Source organism: Salminus brasiliensis, chromosome 2 (genome assembly GCF_030463535.1).
Source record: "Salminus brasiliensis chromosome 2, fSalBra1.hap2, whole genome shotgun sequence".
Taxonomy (NCBI): Eukaryota; Metazoa; Chordata; class Actinopteri; order Characiformes; family Bryconidae; genus Salminus; species Salminus brasiliensis.
In genome coordinates, this window is record NC_132879.1 from 7,672,093 (window position 1) to 7,697,779 (window position 25,687).

The 25,687-nt window shown below is 39.4% G+C and overlaps 1 protein-coding gene across 4 annotated transcripts in view; it reads right to left on the minus strand.

Annotated features, from left to right (window-relative positions):
* thrap3b (thyroid hormone receptor associated protein 3b) overlaps positions 1–25,687 on the minus strand; it is a 68,454-nt gene that overhangs the window by 5,387 nt on the left and 37,380 nt on the right. The window contains exons 1-7 of one of the 4 annotated variants that reach the window (XM_072674270.1): positions 18,369–18,450; positions 8,763–8,910; positions 5,059–5,814; positions 2,849–3,451; positions 1,780–1,955; positions 1,457–1,568; positions 1,127–1,202 (exon numbers count right to left, since the gene is read on the minus strand). In XM_072674270.1, the coding sequence (XP_072530371.1) occupies positions 1,127–1,202; positions 1,457–1,568; positions 1,780–1,955; positions 2,849–3,451; positions 5,059–5,814; positions 8,763–8,887 (1,848 nt within the window). In that variant the 5' untranslated portion in view covers positions 8,888–8,910; positions 18,369–18,450. Of the gene's footprint in view, positions 1–1,126; positions 1,203–1,456; positions 1,569–1,779; positions 1,956–2,848; positions 3,452–5,058; positions 5,815–6,940; positions 7,215–8,762; positions 8,911–18,094; positions 18,334–18,368; positions 18,451–25,687 lie in introns of those variants that run through there. The other 3 variants (XM_072674269.1, XM_072674271.1, XM_072674272.1) reach the window with 3 other exon arrangements.

Consider the following 25,687-nt stretch of genomic DNA (forward strand, 5'->3'; position numbering starts at 1 on the left):
AAAACTTGAACTCTGACGAAACCATTCCATGACCTTCTAACTGGAAGTGGGGTAGAAATACAGAACAGTGAACAGGGCACTGTGGACCACATTTAACCAAAAAAGCCACTGCAGTGCTCCATCTACTGGTGACTCAGAGGCATAACAGACTAAATCTTCTAATTCAGATGTGCAAAATGGAGACCCTCCCTCACGCAGTGCCCATTACCAACTTTACTACATCCTAAAAGTTGAAGCACAGCTAAACAATAAACATACATCTATACATACAATGCTTTTTAATACCTTAAGAATGGACAAATAATTAAATCTCTTTAATAAACTCAAACTACAGCACGGCCTGTATTCACATCTATTCTAAAGATATGTCATTTTTGACCACAGGATCAGTTACCTGGACAAATGCGTTTTGAATGAGTTGTTTTCAGGCAGCTCAGTAAAATATTTGACCTCTAATGGTACAAAATTATTTTTAGACAGTGATTACATTTCAATATTTTTATTATAACATGTTTATAAAACTAAATATATGATCTAGATCCAAGTTAAAACACAACTCTGCTATAGGAACCCTTTTTGCAATTCCAGTTCAGTGCAATTCCAACTTTCTACAAGCACAAAGTACAGCTAATACAGTACTTCTAGAACCACATACAATATGTTGTGACAAAGAGGAGAGTGTTGGCCACCCAATGAAAATGTGCAAATCAAAAAAAACAAGTGAGACTACACGACAGATAACTGCACAGATCTCATGGGAAAGCAGCATGCTCCATGCTTTCCCCATGGTGATTAGTATAGAGCCTCACTTGTTCAAAATGCAGTTTCAAGGAGAAATACTTACTATTGCATTTGCTTAGAGGTCCACTGAAAGGCTTGGACAACAGAATCAATTCCACTTTGACTTCCATTTTGATTAGCCTTTTGTTTGGGCATGTATGTACCCACCGATTAATCATATCACAAAAGCTGGAGGGGGAGGGCGTAATGCTGAGTAATACAAAAGGTACTTGGGTTCTTGTGTATTAGAATTATGCACCTCCTTTAAATGGGGGGAAAAAGCACATTGCTGTTTCAGCTGGCACACATTTGGGCTGGAATTTTGGATTTGAAAACGCTCTGTCACCTTGTACTCGCTCTCTTCCATATCCTCAAACAGACGAGAGTGCTTCTTAAAAGCACTGGGAGACACATCAATTCTCCTACAGAGACAAAAACAAGGAAACGAATGAATAAACCATGTAAAATAAATGATTGTCCATATTTATTAAGCCAATAATTAACAGGTAACTTAAGAACTAGCCTTAATTTAAGGCAACTTAACTCGAGCACCTATTATTCAGTAACTACTATACCATCTGTAACTAGTTATTCATTTGACAGACAGAAATACCGGACTTTAGGGTTTAAAAGGTTACACATAAGGTGTACAAAACTGCTGCGTACACGCATTTACCTGTGGATCTCAGGACTCTTTCTTTGCCTCATCATTTCCATCTGTGCTGCTTTTCTTTGGTACATGCCGAATCGCTCATTCAGAGTCATCCCAGACGAGCGAAAGTGTTGAGCTACAAACGGGAAGAAAAAGAAGACACAAAAACCAACCACCAACCGTTAATCATTTGAATCGAACACAATAAACAAAATTCTATTCCACCGTCAGTACGCACAGGAGGGCGGTTGGGTCCGAACCCTGACAATTTCAGGATGGCCAGGACAGAGTTATGAGACGACCAAGAGTGCAGCAGTTCATTTGTAGTGATGAAAAGCTCAAGTTACCTTTGATGTGATGAACAATGGTGACTATGTGCTGTGCAAATAGCTCAGAGGGGCTGCGGCGGAGCTGAGCAGCCTGAATGTGCTGGAAGATGGAGCGGAACTCCTCATGCTCCTTCTTAGCAGGGTGCACTAGATCCTGAGACAAACGTCTCTCTTTGGATAATGCACCAGTTGAGCTGGAAAGGGGGGGGGGGGACAAAAAGAACTTGACTATGTTAATAACTAAGAAAAACCATACAAGCTGCAGACCTCATTTGCATCATTTTGTAGTTGCTGTCAAGCCCAAAAGAACAGCACTTTTCAGCAGTCATGGCACTTCACCGTGCAGGACCACCTCCACAAGGAGCAACAGGGAGCCGTTCTCATAGGAGAAGGTTTTTTAGCCATTCATATGAGAAGTCGAAGCACATAAAAACATTAACCGATCACGTAACCCCACACACGGCACAAGGAGTGGATTGCTTCCAGGCCTGCAGCAGACCACACCGGGGTCTGCTAGAAGCGAACCCCAGACAACCGCTTTCAGAAGGACCAGAGATCAGGGCTCTGGACTGCTCTCAGGCTCAAATACAGCATCCACACTTAACCAAATGTATTTGGGTCCGGGAAAAAAGCTCTAGTAAATGCCCTTGGTGCTTGGTCCCTGTTGATTGCCACTTGCTTTCTTAATTCTCTGAGTGGTCTATGACCATCCAAGAGAAGAATCAAGAGAAGTTCAACTCTTCAGCCTGAGTATATAACTAAATTATAGTAATTATATTCCATTACACTAGCTGCTGGTCTTGGTTGCTTCATTAGAAAGCTACTAAATAAAGCTCTGATTGATCCTCTGAATTATCTGCTGGCATCAGACCACCCTCACTTAAAATAAATAAATCAATCAATCATTAAACCTATAAATTCTCATGAAAGGCATATTCATCATTTAAAATAAAATCTGGGGGCTATTCCATTTTCTCTTAAAGAAACATGGACTACAAGCAGATTTCCTTGTATGGGCATGACAGCAACTACAGAATGATGTACAAACTCTGAGGTCTCTTACAAGTAAACGGTTATTTTTAATTACCTCTCGGCCTCTTCATTGAAAGTTTTCAGACTAAAATTGAACTCAGGCTCTCTCTTCTTAGACGACTTGGGTGGAGGGGACACCTCCCTTGCTGCAGGGAAAAGCGGCCTGCCCCTTTCTGAGCCTCTAGGGGGCGACGGAGAAGATGGGCTCACACGGTTTTTCTTCTTCTCCTTCTTCTTAGAGGCCTTCTCCTCTTTGCGGGCCGCCTGCTTGCGGCTTCGGTAGAGCTCCTCCAGAACTTGCTCTTCCTCTTCCACGTCGTCTTCCTGCTGAGGCGTCTCTTTGTTGGAGGCGTAGGAGTCGTCATCCCATTTCCCAAAACGCTCCTCAAATAAATCCCGCGCTGAAAGAGTCGCTTTAACCTTGTACTTGGACTCCTCCTCCGCCTTTCTCTCTTTCAGGCCTTTCAGGTACGCCTCTTCCTCCTCATCCAAGAAAGGGAGTCCTTTATCGGTCTTCGTCTCGCCATAGACTGGATCCGCGTCGAAAAGCCCCCTCTGCTTCCTGCTGTTCTTATCCTTCTCAGCATCTACAGCACTCGCGTCTTCATCCTGATTGTTATCCCAGTCGGATGACGGCTTTTTCTTCTCTGCCAAAAACCTGAAGCGGGCGATCACATTGGTTTCTTAACACATATTCACAGAGTGTGGACACAGAGGATGGTCTAGAATTCATTACTAAACTTCTAGGCCTGGGCGATAATTATTTTTTGGCTTAAAAATATCAACTATAAAGTAAATCCTCCCAATAAATCCTCTCACTCCCACCCCCAATTCTTTTGACCAATTCTCTAATTTATTCTAACAGAATTTCATTGTTGTCTCCAACAACAATTCTGAAAACCTGTTCGTCCTAACGAGAACGCTAAATTACTCTAAAAAACCAGCCATGTCGGCCTAGCAGGAGGCATTAAGACCTCACTTAGAATGGCGCAAGAAGAACACTAGTCTCTAGAGGCCAAAGAGAACACATTTTCAGATTTCCCATTATTTTACCATAATCAACATTACATACAAGACCCATGGTAGACACATGGTGATGGTAGCTTCACTAGTGGGTTTGCAGAGTAAATTAAACAGCTATACACTGAACTGAAAATGCCAACCCTGGTCAAAGTTTTTTTTTTTGACACTGAATAGTTAAACAAGTAGAAGATCTCCAGAAGGCAAAAAGTCAAAAATGAAACATGCTTTTCCATGTTGTAATCAATATTAGTGAATTACTAAAAAGGAAAGGAGTGCTATGTAAAAGCTCTCTAAAGATCTCAGACTTGCTAGAGCTATGGCTTGTTCACAATCCTAAGGAGCGGCCAGATGCTGCACATATTAAAGTTTTATAAACACTCCGACTCCTCAAACCTTGTCCCAACAATCAGCAGCCATGGGCTCCTTTTAGCAGATTTTACTCACTCAACTATTCACAGCAGCAGAGATTCTGACCAGGGGGGCCCAAACTTCTATATGCCACTGTATGTGTAATGTCCCCTGGTTTCTATCACCACCACCAATTTTTTTTTTTTACACCAAACCCAACTCTAATTACTTACCATCTCAATTACTGAAGTGTATAAAAATAATATATATTAAAAAACAATAATAAATTAATAATAATGATAATAAATTCATTGTGTTATAAACTGGAACTGTTCACCAGCAGTTCTCCATGTTAACACTGCAATTTACTTGAACTGTCATAAGGTTTCTTGCCAATTAATGAATAATTACCGACACCTTATTCCACTCCCCCGATATCGCCCAGGCCTAATCTGAACAGTCGTATCTATAGTATGAACTGTAACTGACAACAGAGCAACTTAACATAATTACTACAAAAATAAAAGCTCAACACAATCAATCAATCAATCAAAACACTGAGCACTCAGAAACGGCACCACAGCAGATATGATTGACCAGTACTCATTTTGGGGAAATATACTTACATCATCTAAGCTTTATCTCCTAAATTATGGGATTGCAAACAACCTCATAGCACAGGGCAACAGCCAGCAAGATTTGGAATTTATTTGCGTTTGAATTGAGTTGACTTCCATTTTACCCTTTATTCTTCCAAGGACCTTTGTTTGCTGCGCACAGACTAAACACATTTGAAAGAATGATTATAAATCAAATACTGCGAGAGAAACACAAAAGAGAGGGATGTTGGTAAAAGAAAAATTGTAAGGCCTCGACAACGAACACATCACCTACTTTTTGAACGCGGTGGAGATTTGCGCCGATTTGTCTCCAGCCTTCATATCTTCCTTTGAGAAGAACCCAAAGCCAGTTGAAGTCGACGCTGGCTTTGGTGGGCTCTTGCTGTCGATGCTTCTCCAAAGAGAGCCACCGTTGCCAGAGGTTCCAGAGATGGACACCTTGACCTCGGGTTGAGCTCCTGCGGACGGTTGCCCTTGACTCGACTGCTTAGGGCTGGTGCCGTAGTCACTCATACTCTCCCATTTGCTCGGTGGCTCCTCGGGGACGGCTGCAGGAGGCTTAGGTTCCTCTTCTTTAATCGCCACTTTCCCTTCTCCCGGCGAACCCTTGCTCTTGGAGTCCTTGGAGCGGCGTTTTCCAGAGTTCCGTCGCCGCGGAGACGAGGATCGCGAAGAGGTGCTGGAGTGGCGGGAGTGAGATGATGACCTGTCGGAATAGCGCGAGCGGCTACGGCTGCCGGAGCGCTTGCGAGGGGTACGGGAACGAGAGCGTCCCCTCTTCGGGCTGTGAGCGTGGTGCTCGTAGGACTGCTGCTGGTCGCGATGGCCACCGTGCCAATTGTTGGAGCGGTAACCATAGTTACCACCGCCTCGGTTGTAACCACGGGGGAAATAGCCACGACCTCTGCCCCGATTGTAGTAGAAGGGCCTGCGATAGCCACGGTAGCCACGTGTGTATCCACGGTTACCTTGAAAATCTCTTGAGGGGTAGTTCCTTTCCCGACTATGAGAACGGGAGCGAGATCTAGAGCTATGAGGAAAACAGGGGGGGAAAAATATTTCAAATGAAATACATCCAACACGCATTAAAATAATATACGACATCTGTATGTATTTTATTGCACCGTACCCTTGTATCGTAAATAAGTCTCTTTAGTCTGGGTCTATGATGCCAATGTGCAGCTAGTTTATAAGCCTGGGGTTAGAGTGTCAAATTAGGACCTAATTGTTTATGTTTCCTATATTAGATACCTCACTGCTTGTAAACCATATCATGTGTCAAATTAAATCAACTTTAGGGCAAATTTTACATTCATCATATTTTTCAAAGTATAAAACACACACACAAAAAGTCAGTGTTAGACCCTTAACAATATTTAACAAATATAAAAGTTAATGTAATTCTATTATTTAAAAAAATAACGTGTTTAGATAAACTTGGCATTTGTTTTATTTAATGTAATTTGTTTTTTAGATTATAGAATTAAATTAATGTCTAAATTTTGTGAATCGTTACATTCTGTTAAGTGTCTAACACTGACTTTCCATCTTTTTTTTGTTTTTTACAACTTGAAAACTATAATGAATGTAAAATCTGCCATATACATTTTTTGAAAAAGTTCATGATAAATCGACCAATAGAAATGCTCCAAAATTACTTCTAAGTACGCTTTTTTGCTTTCACTGGAGTAAATACACCGGATTTTGGCCTAGTAGTGATGGTTTTAGAGAATTTTGCTCCAATGAGACCAGCTGGACTCAATACAGTGAACATAAGGCACTGTGGTGTTATTACCACTTGGGGGTGCTGCATAACTACCCTCTTTTTCACCAGTCAACTCGCATATAACGTCTAACAGCATGTCTGCTGTAAGGTCCGACAACCCGAAAGCATTTATGCATTTTAAGCTGTCCTGGTATCCAGATGCATTTCTTTTACAGACATAAACGCCTTCAACAGTAGTCAAAAACGAAATGATTAAAAATTAAATTGTAAAAATAAAACAGAAGTACAGTAAAAGTAAACATGATGCAGTAACATAAAAGCACGGCATTCTCTTATAGCGATCACGGACAAAAAAAAAAAAAAAACACATTAACAGATAGACATCTAACACAGAGCAACATACTACACTCTCGTAACAGCTCACACTTACCGGCGGCGCGTTTTCATTGGAAACTTGGCAGAAAGAATATTAACTACGCTACAAAGCAACTCCTCCTGAATAAAAGCGGCAACAGCGGAACAGACATCCTTCAGCAAGTGCAAGAGTGTGTTCAGTGGAAAGAGTCACAGGACAGAGGAGAAACTGCTCTAATCGGCACAGAGACGACAGAGTGAAAGAAAAAAGACAGAGAGACACACAGAGACAGAGAGAGAGAGAAGGAGGAAGAGGAGGAGAGTGGGGCGAGGGCTGCTTCCTGAAACCCTTGAAATGAAGTTATCTGGTTTTCTATTTGAGTTATCAATGACAGAATGAGTAATGCCTGTTTGGCAACAACCCCAGAGCTGCTCAACAGCACCTGTCCTCAGTCTGTCCGCAACCTTGTCTGCATCCCTGCCCCAGCACTACACCTGAAACTGGCTTTATGTAATAATGAATTGCTATAAAAATGGACAATAAACCAAAGACACAGTTTAGTAATAAAAGATGGTCAGTGAGAGTGTCTACCTGTAAAACTCTATAACATTAGAATAAACCCAAATAAACAATGATCTATAGAGTTTAACAGGTACACTGTATCACGGACCACTGGCTTTATGTTTATGGGTTTATTCTAATGTTATATAGAGTTTTACAGGTAGACACTCCCACTGACCACTGACTTTATGTTTATTGGTGTTTATTCTAATGTTATATAGAGTTTTACAGGTAGACACTCTCACTGACCTCTGACTATGTTCATTTGGGTTTATTCTAATGTTATATAGTTGTACAGGTAGACACTCTTACTGACCACTGACTTATTAATTTGTTAATTTGTAAATTCAGTGAATGTCTATTTGTTATTTGAGCTAAACCCAAGTAAACAAGTCAGTGAGAGTGTCTACCTGTAAAACTATATAACATTAGAATAAACCCAAATAAATGTGCTATTGGTCAGTAAAGTTACTGAGACTTTAAGAACACCATGGGTAGTAGTTGCAGTTCTTTAACTGAGTGTCAGATTTTCTTTGATGAAAAGGTTCAAATTAAGGTTGACGATTTCCAAATGAACAGTACCGGATGCTTGCCAGCAGGTTATGGTAAAAGCTTGATCTATCAGCCTACACTGTGGTTGTTTTTGTCTGCAACTTATTAAAAGCATGCGTCTGATCACACTTGAGGGGGAGGGGGGGGTATGAAAATCTTCAGTGCACCATGGTGCCTTTTTTCTGTGACGATGGAAATTCAACTTTGTCCATTTCAGTGCATCGAAATGAATTATGAATGATACTGAATAAACAATATTGATATACTGATACTGTAAAAGTGTACAAAACACAAGCAAGCCTCTAACCAATTACTTAAGCCAAACATACACACTTCACACCTTTCACAGAATGCTTTTTTGGCCGTAGGGCACACAAACTAATTAACAGTGCATCGTAAGTGTTTTTTTTTTATTAAGCAGACCAGCAGTATACAACCAGACTGAGAGAGGCGCATCACAGATGTAACAAATATATACGCACAAAGTTTAATATGTAATTAATGTGTTCTTCAAAATCAGTCTAAAAAAGGGGCAGATAGGACTAGATTTTTACTGGACAGTCTATAATAATATAGTGCTTGTCTATTCCGTGCAGCTCTAACCAGCACGTCCCAACTTAAACTCATGGTCAGAGTGATAATTAGCTACGATTCCCTCCTTTACTATTTTCCAAATAATATAATATATCTCATCTGTGAACTTCACGACATGACATCCCACTTAAATACTTATAATATATTTGAGCCCTAGTTTAATAAAGTGGCAGTGACAGTCGCAGGTTACCTGTAACGGTGCTTTCTGGATCTCGAGCGTGAACGGCTGCTGGAGCGAGAGCGCGAGTAGGATCGGGAACGGGACCTTGATCTGGACCGAGAGTCCCTGGATGGAGAGTTCTGTGGCTTGGACATTTTTAGTCACGTTTTCTTCAAATCTAATTAGAGAAGACAGAAAAAGAAATATGTTAGTCATCAGCGACTACTTAAAAACTACTACTGACATTCACAAGCGTAACCATACAATTATAACATAGACCTAGAATATTCAGCAAAACCAGAGAATGGCGGTGCCTTCACTAGACGTCTCTTTCTTTATCAGATATTAACCACCTCTTTCTTTAAGTGCAAGAGCAGTAATGAGCCTGTAAAGAGGAGTCATTAGTGGTCAGAGTGCAGAAGGTGTTGATGTAAAGGAAAAAGGGGAAGGTTAATGCTGGATGTGAACAATGCAGGAGGGCAGGTTTCTGAGAACCAGCTTGGTTGCTGCTTTGTTGGCACTGGTGCGAGAGAACATGTCAGTACTATTACATACGGAACAGATTCTCCTTCACTGTACTGCAGCAGCTGTCTCTGGACTTCACTCAACACAGACCACAAGAAAAAAAAAACAGCATTCAACAGCCCATCTAAAGCAGGAACTCTCCCTTTCACAGGGGCTCCTCTCTGATTTAATCAGCGGAGGCTTGATCAATTTAGTCCCATCCGCATTCACTTCTCTGAGCCTGTTTACACCTGGTATTAAGGTGCGTTTTTAAAATTTCCTTATGTCATATGACAATTTAGTTGTAAACACCGCCAGGATGCACTGTGATCGGATTACGGCTGGATCACCCAAAGAACATTCATAGGCGGACAGAGAAGCATTTCCACCACATACAGTTAGGCTGTGAAAAATACGATTGTTGGGGAAAAGGATTATTATTACTGTTATGGATTTCGGTCTCACTCACTCTCGCGCCATCACCCTCGCTCTCTCTCTCAGTCTCGCTCACTTTGTGTGTATGCATATTTTTGTTTACAGGTAAGTGACCAACCACAGCTGGCAGTTTTACAAACAAGTTCCCTTGTGGTTTAAATAGTACTTCACATTTCCTGTTTTTTCAGTTACTGGGATGTGAGAACCATCTATTCTTCAAACCTGTTTTTCAATTTCCTAAAGTCAGACTACCTTGATCAGAACCATCAGTCAGTTGATCTTTTCATGCAGGAACGTAAAATCAGATCTCATCTGTTCACAATGGGGGAAGTCCACACCATGTGTAAACAGGCTCTCTGCGTTTTCCCAGTTGCCTGTTGTTCGAGGGAAAAGGGGGTTTTGGCCGCTGCCACACTCCTCTAGTAGATTTTAACGCCTTTCTGAAAAGGGAACCAATAATTCTCAGAACTTGCTTCACCCTCCCCAAAAACGGAAATATGTGCCAGCACACGAGTGGTAATATTAACACCACTCGAAATTGTGACTTTTATCACTGAGAAGATGTGAAGTTTTTATAACGGATGTCCCCCTAACAAACTAACCCAACCTAAAAAGGGCTTTTCTCTCATCTACAGCGCCAGTGGCGGCTCAGTGGTTGGAGCACTGGGTTATTGATGACAGGGTTGTGGGTTTGATGCTCCCCGCTAGATGTGGGTTTTGCTAAGCCTTTCTGCATCCCAGGTGCCTTAGCAAAGGCTGCCAATGCTCCAGGCACATACGCTCACTGCATCACAGACAGGTTAAAAGATGGAGGCAAAATTCCACCAGTTTTTAACACAAATGGTGGGAGAAGTGGGAGTCTTTGATATTGTCCAATTATCTGGCCAGATTACAAATGACAGCCCTCAAAAACTTAAGACAGACTGAAAATGATGTGGCCAAATCATGAGGTATAAACAGTTAACACCCTTTTCCTGGTTCATAACGAATTTTACCAATTCAGTATTGGCAATCCAATTACATTATAGGCTTTTATATAAGCTTGTTACACACCTATTAATATATACAATTCTGGTAAGTTAGACAGGCCTACTTTTTGTATTGCTTACATAGCTTAAAAACACACCTAATTTCTTTCTGGTCACCTCCATGCAAGTTTTTTAACAGTCAAGATTCAAGCCTAGAACTGCTACTGACAAAGAAAAGCCCTTACTGAGAAAGAAACAGGATGCGAATATTCATGCTTTTACAGAAGCAACAGTTTCACCCGTCATGCCTTGAAGGCAAAACTCTTATTATGCAACTTTTTTTTTTTTTTAGATTATTTATACAATTTAAAATCAAACATGACAATTTTAATATATAGATATATAAGTATATGTAGATGGTCAAATTAACAAACTGTCTGTTAGAACTTACAGGGTTGGGGATAGATTTAGGACTCAATGGTTAGGTTTAAAGCAATCTACAACCTTTCAACTGGAATTCAGCTGCATTTTATAGATATTTAGTTGAAAGCTACTCAAAGACGAGATGAGTATCATTCCAACATTTCGATTTCTCACCAGGAACAAGACAACTATTTCATGTGAAAGATTCGCCCACCTGCCAGCTCTAAACAGTCTAAACCAGAGGAACGATTAAGACAATATTTGCTCTAAATCTGTTGTTTGTCTTGCCTTCCCCCCTTTCAAACATTGACACTAACCTTACTCGATGTTGTATGAACCGAGAGCAAGACCTCGTAGTCCACAAGAAGTGAACTATAATCCTCTGCAGTTAATTATTACCCCATTTCTGTCTTCTCTCATTCCAGTAACTGAAGTCAAACAGGTAGAATCAATGAATCTGCCCCAACAACATCAGAGCCCGGCCTAGCTTTACATTCCTACAGTCTTACCATCACAGGCCAGAACCTTGAGTAAGATGGACAGATAATCCATACCGCCTTGAAGTTGTTTTTCTGCTTCAAGGCTTCTGTCAAAACACACTAGAAGTGTGTCATCTTAGAAAGTTCACAACTGCAGCACAGGCTGGATCTAGAGAATATTAAAGTAAACAGGCCGCTTTCCGTGAAACTGATCTGCATCAAAACTTGATTAGCAAGATCAGTGAGAACTGAGAGCTGAGAGAGCCTCTCCTCATTTTTAAAACTTGCAACATTATCAAGATGCTTTCAGCAGCCGGAGCCCGGGAGAGCACAACTGGCAATGTTGGCCGGCACAGGCATGTATTAGGGACTTGGTGTGCTCATCTGAGCGTGTCGGCAGCCTGGCAAATACCCAAAAACACCAGGAATCTGACGTGTAAATACTGATATATTTAAGTATGGCAATATTCTGTCTAGAAGTTTTTTGTTAGCAAAATTTAAATTAAGAAAATTCTCAGGACGATATTAGTGAATAAGGCTCAGTGTTCTCAAAAAAAGAAATACATAAATAAATAAATAAATAAAAGCTAAGACACGTGGTGGTGGTTTCACTCATAATACTAAACCAAAAAACCTCAATGGCTTAACTAAAATGCATATCACTTCAATCTACTGTCTGTAATCTAGACCCACATTCTCAAAGTGAGGACCAGGGATCCCCAGAGACCTTTTACAATCCAGATTATTTCCCTGAACCAATATAATATTTGGCATGAACCAAAAGGAACAGGCGGTTGTTCACAATGTTTGCCTTGGTGTTGCTAAGCAGCTTCTGTTGCCCAGTTTCTTTGGCTATAAGGTTGCTTGGTTGTTTCTCAACTGCTAAACCTAAGTCCCGTTTGTTCCACTCTGCTGGTTGGAAACTAGACCCATGGTTCTTAAAGTGGGGAACATGATATACAGCCAGGGGTCATGCAGTATTTCTCCCTTTGTCACTATAAACGTCTCATAGACATGTACCAAAGAGAGCAAGTGATTGCCTTGGCATTGCCAAACAGCTTGTGGAGCATCCCAGGCTGTTGCTATGAGGTCGTAAATTGGGTGTAATGACATCCCAAGTGGTTTGTAGGGTGTTGCCGGATGGCTGTTTTGGTGCCCCAAGTGGTTTCAAGGGTGTTGCTGGTGTGCAACCTTCAAGATGACACAAGAGGGGTGCGCCCAGCTTTTACACTCAAAGTATTTCCATTCATTCCTACGAGGGGAAAAGTCTGTGGAAAGTATCTTGTATATGAAGGTGTCTCTGGGTGCTGAAGGTTTGAGGACCCCTGATCTAGACATCTCTGGTAATGTATGGGCATCTGTTCATGCATTAACCTTCCATCTGATAACGAACAAGTCTGCAAAGCTGAAAAACTGGACAACTGAAACAGGATGTGGTTTTGGTCTGATACAACAGCCACAAGCAGAAAGGGCAAAAAAATTAAACTACTTACAAACTGACATCTGCAAAGCATGCAACTTTCACAAGCCAGCTAGCTGAGCTTCCTATCACAATGCAGTGTACTATGGTATTACAACGTAGTACTGGAGCTTTTATCATGGTTTCTACAATCAGTGCAGTGTTAAAATATATTACCATAATGTAATTCTGTACTTTTTACCACAGTAAGCAAAATAAACCACAGTGTAATTAAATACTGCATAATTGTCTTCCATTTCTACAGTAACTAGTGTTTTATACAGTAAAGAATAACATTACAGTAATGTAATACTGTGGCTTTTACTTTGATTTCCACTGCAACTGCAGTGCTTCCTATAGTAAAATGTAATGTACTATAGTACTGAAATGTAATACTGCAGTATTAACTATCGCTTCTACAACAGCTGCAGTATTTTCTGCAATGGCAAATATTATACTGTTGCAATACTGCAGCATTTACCATGCTATTAGTGCTACAGTATAGCAGTGTAATGTAATGCTGTAGTATTTACTAATGGTTTCTACAGTAACTAGTGTTTTCTATAGAAAAGTATACTATACTACAGGGTGTATTGTAATATACTGCTGTATGTCCTATGGTTTTCACAGTAAATAGTGTTTTCTACAGTATAGTATACTATTATATGCATATTGTGATGTACTGCTGTATTTACTATGCTTTTCACAGTAAATAGTGTTTTTTTTTAATAATAATGTAATACTGCAGCATTTACCCTGCTTTTACAAGAACTAGTGTTTTCTATAGTATAGTATACTATTCATTACAAATTGTGATATACTGCTGTATTTCCTATGGTTTTACAGTAACTATTGTTTTCTATAGTAATGTAATACTGTGGTATTTACTATGGTTTTCACAATAACTAGTGTACTCTATAGTGCAGTATACTAGTCTACAGATATTGCAGTATTATACTGCTGTATTTAATATGCTTTTCACAGTAACTAGTGTTTTCTATAGCACTGTACTACTGTAGTATTTACCCTGCTTTTTCAATAACTAGTGTTTTTTTATAGTACAGTATAATATTCTACAAGTACTGCCATATTATACTGCTGTATTTCCTGTTTTACAAAGACTAGTGTTTCCTATAGTATTGTAGTGTAATACTGTAGTATTTCCTATTGTTTTCAGAGTAACTAGTGTTCTCTATAGTACAGTATACTACTCTATATTAATAGTGTTTTCTATAGTAATGTAATACTGTGGTATTTACTATGTATTTCTCAATAACTAGTGTACTTTATAGTACAGTATACTATTCTACACATATTGCAGTATTATACTTCTGTATTTAATATGGTTCACAGTAACTAATGTTTTCTATAGTAATGTAATACTGCAGTATTTACCCTGCTTTTACAATAACTAGTGTTTTCAATAGTATAGTAATGTAATACTGTAATATTCACTATGGTTTTCACAGTATCTAGTGTTCTCTATAGTACAGTATATTATTCTACAAGTATTGCAATATTATAACGCTGTACTTAATATGGCTGTATGTAACAAATACTAGTGTTTTCTAAGGTATAGTAGTGTAATACTGTAATACTGTTTTCAGAGTACCTAGTTTTCTCTATAGTACAGTATAATATTCTACACATATTGCAGTATTATACTGCTGTATTTAATATGGTTTTCACAGTAACTAGTGTTTTCTATAGTAATGCAATACTGCAGTATTTACCCTGCTTTTTCAATAGCATAGTAGTGTAATACTGTAGTATTCCCTATGGTTTTCACAGTAATTAGTGTTTTCAATAGTATAGTAGTGTAATACTGTAGTATTCCCTATGGTTTTCAAAGTAACTAGTGTTTTCAATAGTATAGTAGTGTAATACTGTAGTATTTCCTATGGTTTTCACAGTATCTAGTGTTTTCAATAGCATAGTAGTGTAATACTGTAGTATTCCCTATGGTTTTCAAAGTATCTAGTGTTTTCAATAGTATAGTAGTGTAATACTGTAGTATTCCCTATGGTTTTTACAGTAACTAGTGTTTTCAATAGTATAGTAGTGTAATACTGTAGTATTCCCTATGGTTTTCACAGTATCTAGTGTTTTCAATAGCATAGTAGTGTAATACTGTAGTATTCCCTATGGTTTTCACAGTAACTAGTGTTTTCAATAGCATAGTAGTGTAATACTGTAGTATTCCCTATGGTTTTCACAGTATCTAGTGTTTTCAATAGCATAGTAGTGTAATACTGTAGTATTCCCTATGGTTTTCACAGTAACTAGTGTTTTCAATAGCATAGTAGTGTAATACTGTAGTATTCCCTATGGTTTTCAAAGTATCTAGTGTTTTCAATAGTATAGTAGTGTAATACTGTAGTATTCCCTATGGTTTTTACAGTAACTAGTGTTTTCAATAGCATAGTAGTGTAATACTGTAGTATTCCCTATGGTTTTCACAGTAACTAGTGTTTTCAATAGCATAGTAGTGTAATACTGTAGTATTCCCTATGGTTTTTACAGTAACTAGTGTTTTCAATAGTATAGTAGTGTAATACTGTAGTATTCCCTATGGTTTTCACAGTATCTAGTGTTTTCAATAGCATAGTAGTGTAATACTGTAGTATTCCCTATGGTTTTCAAAGTATCTAGTGTTTTCAATAGTATAGTAGTGTAATACTGTAGTATTCCCTATGGTTTTCACAGTAACTAGTGTTTTCAATAGTATAGTAGTGCAATACTGTAGTATTTACCCTGCTTTTACAATAACTAGTGTTTTCAATAGTATAGTAGTGTAATACTGTAGTATTTCCTATGGTTTTCACAGTAACTAGTGTTTTCAATAGTATAGTAGTGCAATACTGTAGTATTTACCCTGCTTTTACAATAACTAGTGTTTTCAATAGTATAGTAGTGTAATACTGTAGTATTTCCTACGGTTTTCAAAGTAACTAGTGTTTTCAATAGTATAGTAGTGTAATACTGTAGTATTTCCTATGGTTTTCACAGTAACTAGTGTTTTCAATAGTATAGTAGTGCACTACTGTAGTATTTCCTATGGTTTTCACAGTATCTAGTGTTTTCAATAGTATAGTAGTGTAATACTGTAGTATTTCCTATGGTTTTCACAGTATCTAGTGTTTTCAATAGTATAGTAGTGCAATACTGTAGTATTTCCTATGGTTTTCACAGTAACTAGTGTTTTCAATAGTATAGTAGTGCACTACTGTAGTATTTCCTATGGTTTTCACAGTATCTAGTGTTTTCAATAGTATAGTAGTGCACTACTGTAGTATTTCCTATGGTTTTCACAGTATCTAGTGTTTTCAATAGTATAGTAGTGCAATACTGTAGTATTTCCTATGGTTTTCACAGTAACTAGTGTTTTCAATAGTATAGTAGTGCACTACTGTAGTATTTCCTATGGTTTTCACAGTATCTAGTGTTTTCAATAGTATAGTAGTGCAATACTGTAGTATTTCCTATGGTTTTCACAGTATCTAGTGTTTTCAATAGTATAGTAGTGTAATACTGTAGTATTTACCCTGCTTTTACAATAACTAGTGTTTTCAATAGTATAGTAGTGTAATACTGTAGTATTTCCTATGGTTTTCACAGTATCTAGTGTTTTCAATAGCATAGTAGTGTAATACTGTAGTATTTCCTATGGTTTTCACAGTATCTAGTGTTTTCAATAGCATAGTAGTGTAATACTGTAGTATTTCCTATGGTTTTCACAGTATCTAGTGTTTTCAATAGCATAGTAGTGTAATACTGTAGTATTCCCTATGGTTTTCACAGTATCTAGTGTTTTCAATAGCATAGTAGTGTAATACTGTAGTATTTCCTATGGTTTTCACAGTAACTAGTGTTTTCAATAGTATAGTAGTGTAATACTGTAGTATTCCCTATGGTTTTCACAGTATCTAGTGTTTTCAATAGCATAGTAGTGTAATACTGTAGTATTTCCTATGGTTTTCACAGTATCTAGTGTTTTCAATAGCATAGTAGTGTAATACTGTAGTATTTCCTATGGTTTTCACAGTATCTAGTGTTTTCAATAGTATAGTAGTGTAATACTGTAGTATTTCCTATGGTTTTCACAGTATCTAGTGTTTTCAATAGTATAGTAGTGTAATACTGTAGTATTCCCTATGGTTTTCACAGTATCTAGTGTCCTCTATAGTACAGTATACTACTCTACTGGTACTGTAATGTTATACTGCTGTATTTTCTACACAGTCTTCACAGTAACAGTAATGTTCTCTATAATATTGTACTGCAATCATTTTTACAGCAACTAGCTAGTGTTAGCTATTGTTTCTTTTACTAAACTACAAAATACATCCACTGTAACACTGTAATTAACAAATTAAATGTGATTAGTGGCCCCTCAGACTATACACTGACCGAAGGAAGGAAACGTGGGCATTAATTAACTCTATATCTATAAATCTATAAACTATAATCTTCCCAATCTTTTTAATAATCAAATCTCTCTCATATTTCCTTATTTCGCCCTTTTTAATCGGCTAACGTTGGCGCTGTTGTTGTCTAGCGAGTCTCATGCTGGGTTGGTCGCCCAGGCTTTGTAATTTTCCGTTCCACCTTAAATCCGCAGGCACTGGCTGGACGCCGTCCAGGCGCCTCGCTGTAGCCGCGGCGCTATTTAAGGTGGAACGGACAGACTTCAGCTTTACAGTAAAAACACGGAGAAGTTTTGACTGTTTCGATGCGTTATCCCGCACTCGGTCTTTCTGAGCTCCCTGTTAATCACAGCACCGCGGTTTGACGTTAGAAAAGGCTGGTTACAAACACAGGCCGTGTTTCTCGTTTCAGCGCAGGCACGTTATGCTAGCTAGTTAGCTAGCTAGCTATTTTTAGCGGTTAGCTAGCTAGCTAATTAAATTCCTATCATTATCTCGCTCGGGGGGCTGAAACCGAGCTAAGCACGATGTTTTAACACAACCAGAGAAGATAGACAGACAGATAGACAGATAGATAGACAGATAGATAGACAGATAGACAGATAGCTAACGTAGCTTAGCGTTGCTAGCTAACTAGCTACAGCGTTAGAAGCTGGATGCTACGTACCTCCTCCTCCTCCTCCTCCACTCCGGGCTGCTGGAGCGAGCTACACCCGCTAGATAACTCGAGGCGGATTAGAGAGTAAGGTTAAACCCACTGAATCAATAAAGGAGGTAAAAATAAAGGCCTGCTCGAGCCGTGTTTCGGTTACTGTGCAAATTCAGAAGAAAGCGACTCGTCGATTAAGGTCAATCGTGCAGCAGCAGCCATCTGTGTGTGTGTGTGTGTATTTTTGCGGTGGGGTGTGTGTGTGTGTGTGTGTGCGCATGTGGGTCCTGACCATTTTGTCTTCAGGGGGAGGGAGAGAGAGAGCGACGCAGTAGAAGCAGAAGGTCAGATTTCCTTCCTGGTTCCTGCCGAGCTCCGATCTTTCCTCGTTAAAGGAGCAGAGAGAGGGCCAAGTCTCCGGCTGCGTTCCACTATGCGCACTTGCGCACTTGCGCACTTCCATCTAGGGCGCGTCGCTGTTAGGCGACTGGGATGTGGGCTGCGTTCTAAATCACTTAGTAGACTCAGTGGCGTATTTTTTATTTTTTTACTATACTGCTCATTTATTTGTCACAGTAGGGTATGGAGTCAGTCATATTGCCGACAAGCAATGGTAAAACATATAATTTAATATAAATGAATAAATGATATTAGGGCATCTCGTTATTACAAGAAAGTATCTTGTTACTATGAGATAATGTCTCAGGAACACTGACATAGCATAACGGGACATCTTGTAATTATGAGAAAGGAATTATGCCAAAAAAACTAGCTACCAACCTCAGCGTATTGCACATTTCCGTTCTCTCTCTATTTGCCAATCGCTTGGATGAAATGAAAAAAAAAACATTATCTCCCACTTAGAGAGGCATTTAAACTTTATTCTATTTTAACTTTAGAAATCACATCTGAAAACAATATTTAGACATAAATAACTAACAATGTCATGATCTTGCACATCTAAAGCAAAAAGGCCCACTACATGGAAGGGCCTGATATTGGGGACTGGGCTGGGCTGTTGTTAAGGGACTATATGGTAGCGCAGCCTGTTTGCAAGTTAGCTTAGCTCCCTAAAGCTTTAAGCATTTAAAAAGACTCAGTGTGGGCCACATATAAAATATTCTCCTATTATCACCGGGCTGAGCTACAGCAACAATGCTGCTCCTTTTCGCTCTATGTTACATGATTCACAATCAGCTGCTTTTTTTTAGCATCCTTTAGCGAACTTGGCAACAGTAGTCAAGCAGCAGGGATTTTGTGTGGTGACGAGCCGCTCCCAGGTTTTAAGCAGCTGAGGCTCCTCCATGAACAGAAAAACAGATCATTCTTCTGGGACAACATTATCTAAGTGTTAGCATCACTTGCCTTTAGCACTTGACTTTAACTCCGCCAAGGGGGATTTATGAAAAAACATCCCTACAATACAGTGTGTCGAAGTAACGAGTCCGAGCATCGTTACTACAAACGTGAAGTGCACAGTCCCATAATTACCACCATCAGGACATGTTCCCCAAGCCACAAAGCAATGTACATGGTCCATGAGGTCCAACTGTGTAAGGTGAAGTAAGGACGTATTTGTCACTGTACAGCGAAATGTGTCCTCTGCATTTAACCCATCTGGTAGTGAACACACACACACACACACACACACACACACACACACACACACACACACACACACACACACACACACACACACACACACACACACACACACACACACACAGCGCCCGGGGAGCAGAGAGGGTAAAGGGCCTTGCTCAAGGGCCCAACAGTGGCAGCTTGCCAAGCCCGGGAATCGAACCCACAACCCTGTTATCAATATCCCGGTGCTCTAACCGCTGAGCCACTACCTCCTCCTCGCTGCCATGGAGCAAGGAGGAAGTACTGACCACTGCACACCTGACCTAGTCAAATTTAAATTTGTCGAAATGTCTCAGATTCTTACACTTGGCCATTTTTCCTGTATCACCTTCAAGAACTGATGGTTCACTTGCTGCCTAATATGTAGATCCCACCTCTTGAGACATTCATTAAATTTATAGTATTAAGCTGATGCGACTTATGAGGTTACACATGCTTCAGAGGTGGGCTGTAGAGCAACATAGGCATCCAGGCCAGAAATCGAACCCCAGTCTTCCACAGTGGGCAGTGGTGGCTCAGCGGTTAGAGCTCCGGGCTGTTGATGACAGGGTTGTGGGTTCGATACCCAGGCTTGGCAAACTGCCACCGTTGGACCCTTGAGAAAGTCCCTTCACCCTCTCTGCTCACTGCCCCTAGTTCAGTAGTGTGTGTGTGTTTACTACCACAGATGGGTCAAATCTCATAGTACAGTGACCATAGTTATTGGCAAGCAGTGGTGTTATCCGTTGTGGCAAACCAACCACCTGAGATATACCATTGAGACCAGATAATCAATGTTATTCCCTTTACTTGTCAGTGGTATTATTGTTATGGCTGATTGGTGTGTGTAGATAAATAGACAGAAGAATGGATTGATGGTTACTTGAAAAAATGCATAGATCAATGGGTCTAAATAAAAGACCTTGATGGGCCTTTCGAAAAGGAGGTTCTTCATGTCAGATCCTGGAAGGCCAACAGCTGGGCGATTTCCCTGCTCATTCATGCTAGTCTGTTAACAGCTGAGTTTGGTAGAGGGTGTGTTTGAGCAGGGGAATCACCATCACAACTGTGCTGACCACCTGATCTACTTAATTCCATGCATTTATATGCACTGATTACATGGTCAAAAGTATGTAGACACCTGCTCTCCAGCATTTCCTCATGAAAGCAAGGCAATTATTAGTGAGTTTGTTCTCCTTTACTGCAGTTACAGACTGTATGTTTCTTAGATGTTTACAACAGATGTTGGAACATTGCTGTGAGGAGGATTTGACTGAATATCAAAATTCAGTCTGAAGAGCTCCAGAGAACACAGTTCCACAGTTCAATAGCCTATGCTAGGGGCCTTTATACCCTTCTAGCCAACCCTCAGCATTGGACATGGTGGCCTCAGAGCATCCCGTTCTCTTGGTCTATGCCTTTCTATGGAGATTCTACCCACTACGCAACTGAACACTGTGTCAGAATTCACCATTTAGAAGGGTGTCCATATACTTTTGGACGTACTGTGTGTTGTAGGCTCTAATCATGTAACTCAGGCTGCAGAAATGAGCTTTCCTATGAGTGTATCTGAGCTATAGTTAGCCGTTTTTCTCTGCAGGCCTGCTGTTTGGGGGAAAATTTGAGTGTGTTGAGTGCATCGCTGTCGAAGCAGGCAAGCGATGCTTCTTTATAAAGAGTGGAATTTGTTTAGCGTGGTCTCTCTGTTGTGGCGAGAGCATGAGTGAGCACATAAGGGAGTGTGTGCTTCAGAGTTTTGCACATTTTACTGCACACTTGTGTTTCCTGTGGGCCTCCGAACCCCTGTAGTGAAACTGATACACACTCCATTTTAAGCACCTGTTGCAGGCATCGCATTTGACAGTGGATAATCTCTGGAGACTTACAGTGAAGGACTCTGCCACACGGCTGCTTGAGCATTAAATCTGAACCACAATGATTACAATTAAATATCACAAGGTTTTACACTGTATCAGAGTGGTTGATAATATTTAATTTTGCATTAGTGAAGTAACATCATGCCTACTGAGCTAAACTATGGGAATATACCTGACACACACTACCATTCAAAGTCAATAACATCAAATCACTTTAGTTTTAGGGAAATATATACAGTTTGTAACATTACTGACATTTGAACAGTAGTGTATTTATGTATGTAGAGTATATTCTATATGTTATACAGTATCAACAACAAACGAGGGGTGCAAAAACTTCTGTATATTACTATACTATGTAGGTCTGACCCGTTGAGGCATGGACTCCACAACACCTTTGAATGCCTCCTGCGATATCTAGCAACAAGATGTTAACTCATCTTTCTACATTTGTCCATTCATTCATCTTACTAATTTAATCCATTCATTCTTGTTTGTACTTTCATCCATCCATTCTTTTTCATCAATTTATTCTACTTACAACTTTCACCATTCATCTTTCTATTTTAAATCATTCATCTTACTATTTGCATCCATTAATTCTTCTTACTACTGTCATCCATTCATTTATTCTTCCTACTTTTATCCATTCATTCATCTTTCTACTTTAATTTATTCATTCATTTTATTACTTACGTCCATTTATTCTTCTTCCTACATTCTGAATGCATGCAATGAATCTTCTTTCTATTTTAACCCATTAATTAATTCTTCTTACTTTTATCCATTCATTCATCTGGCTACTTTAATGTATTCATTCATCTGTCTACTTTCATCAATTCATTCATCTTCCTACTTTCATCAATTCATTCATCTTCCTACTTTTATCAATTCATTCATTCTTCCTACTTTTATCCATTCATTCATCTCTCTACTTTAATTTATACATATATTTTACTATTTTCATCCATTCATTCATCTTCCTATATTCATCCATTCATTCAATTTACTACTTTCATCCATTCATTCCTCTCTCTACTTTAATTCATTCATCTTACACTTTGCATCCATTCATTCTTCCCACTTTCACCCATTCATTTATCATTCTACTCTCATCCATTCATTCTTCCCACTTTCACCCATTCATTTATCATTCTACTTTCACCCATTCATTCTTCCCACTTTCACCCATTCATTTATCATTCTACTTTCACCCATTCATTCTTCCCACTTTCACCCATTCATTTATCATTCTACTTTCACCCATTCATTCTTCCCACTTTCACCCATTCATTTATCATTCTACTTTCACCCATTCATTCATCTTCCTACTTTGATCCGTCCATTCGTCTTTGTACGTGGTCACAGTGCCAGGTCAACCCTACATTGCTAAAGCTAAGCCAGTTTTAGCTCACAGTACATTTGCCATTGCCATAACTGACCCCAGTATCTGAACTAGGCCAGAATCTATCTGTAAATGTAACTGAGCTGATAAAACACCCTCTGTGGAGCTGAAGGGGTCGATTACAGTTAGAACTCAACATTGTGCAAGGCATGCTGGAGTTCACTGAGTGATTCAGCAGGCAGTAATAATTTGTAGTGTTACCCTGTAGAAATACACTGCAAGAGTCAGACTCAGCAGCGCAGTTGATCAGATAGTTCCTTTTTTTACTCTGCAAGAGATTATTTATAAAGTGCGGCAATGCTGCATTCGTAGTGTACGCTGAAGGAAGTGGTTAGAGGTGTTTAGTACCCTGCAAATAAAAAAACAGGCCTTCATACTCAATATGCAAAGACCCAGAGACACATATAGTTGAAAGCTTTTACTTTTTCCACACTGTCACTTAACTTAGTTGCTTAGCTCATCCCAGGAATTACAACAAGGCTGGATTTGCAGTCTCGCTAGTTTGATGCCACTGTCTTAGTTAAACTTAAATATGCCGTGCTAAAGATGTGACTCTTCCTCAACAGCAAAGTCCCAACCTCTAGTGTAAAGCCCTGCCGAAGGAGTTGAGTCTATTACTGCAGTAAAGGGGGACAAACACCCTATTAATACACTTAATCGTCTATAGGAAGAGGTGTCCACAAACATTTGGACATGCATTGCTTCTTAAATAGCGCCAAACCCTAACTAAAAACTGAGGTGACGAGAATTAAAGGTTAAAAATTAAAACTAGAGAAAATTCCCCTTGTGCTCTTAACTAGTTGAAGGGCGGTTCTTCTTCATGGTGACACGACTTCCAGACAGCGGGATCAATACTCACAGTGTACTGTTTATCATCTTAATCACGCTCTTATCTCCTGATGATCAGCTCATCTCTCCATAGAGGACTCCCTGTCTTGTGTCTGATGTGTGTTAGTGTAGTACTGTAAAAGTACTGTAACGTTGCCAAGTGTTCAACGCTTAAACACTTAAATTCTAGTCTCTGAATCTGCTGAATCTGCTGCACCTAAAACCTAGTTAATTAACATAGCTTAATAACTGACATAGACTATATAAATCCATAAAGTAATAAAAATAAACAATATTTTATGTACTGTTATCTCATAATCATAGCTTATTATATCTCAATAAATTAATTGGATTTGTCAGGATATGTTGTTTTCTCATGAAAAATACACAGTCATATCTGAATATTATGGCTCCACTTCCCATATAGGAGCACTGTGTAGGTCCATAATTCCAGATTGTGGTCCATCTGCTTCTCTACATACTTTGTTAGCCTCTTTTTCAATGGTCAGGACCCCACCGGACTGACCACCACAGAACAGCTATTATGTGCGTGGTGGTTAATTTTCAGCATTGTCTGTAATTGTCTGTAAAAATTATATATTATTTTTTATATTGCCATGGAAATTTAATGTATAAGGTGATTAAAGCATTTTCTGTTTGCTTTGTTAAGACAATGAGTGACAAAACAATAAGACACAGTATCCTAATCCTAACCAATATCCTTTTTTTATCAAATCAGTTTAGACAAATTAAAGTTTGTCACAAACATAATCATACATGATAAAACTAGTAGTGAAAGCTTTGAAAACTGTCTGCTTACATGAAATATACATATAATTTAATGGTAGCATATCGTCACTGTCCAATGAAAAAAACATGTATCTCCGAAATGGTGACTTTATAGGAATTTAGAGCATTACTATTGGTCTAAAATGAAGAGACATGGTTTTCATAGGACAGCAGCGATATTTCCAAAATTAAAGGTGAAAGCAAACATGTCAAAAAACATCAAATAACATAAGCACAGTGAATGATTAAGCTGACAGACTCGCACACTAACCCACAAAAAAAGGTCCTCTGCATTTGACTTATCCATGGTAGTGAACACACACACACATGCACACACACATACACACACACACTCTAGTAAACTAGGGGCAGTGAGCGCACACATACACACACAGAGCGGTGGGCAGCCTACTCCAGCGCCCGGGGAGCAGAGAGGGTAAAGGGCCTTGCTCAAGGGCCCAACAGTGGCAGCTTGCCGAGCCCGGGAATCAAACCCACAACCCTGTTATCAACAGCCTGACGCTCTAACCGCCGATGTCTGTGAAATGTCAGATGTCAGATGCTAACCGCCTCTCTTATATGTCTGAAATGTGTTTGTGTCACCTCTGAGTAGTTCATCACTGAATTTATCATTACAGCACACACAGGCCTGCCCTGGTGGTCTGCACCACCCTCTGCAGCCAAGCTTCAGCAAATCAACGTTTAATTAACATTATCTGTCACTTCATCGAAAATTCATTACCAAACTCTGTCTTCTTCCTCTGCTGGCATTGATCTATAAATACCTCCATGCCCACAGTGGGGCTGTGCATGATGGAAACAGGTCTGGAGAAGTAATTATGTTCATCTGCGTAACTGATTCACCCACAGAGAGAGAGCGCGAGAGAGAGAGAGAGAGAGAGAGAGAGAGAGAGAGAGAAGAGTAAAATAGGTCATTTAAGTCTGGTCATTATGTGATAAATGAAAAACACACTGCAGGGAAGAGCCTCAGGCATTCTCAGGTCAATCAGAAATAGGAAGAAAGTTCATACAGAATAAATTTAGAATGATGATAAATGCTTATTAAGCAATTAAACACATAAAGCTGCA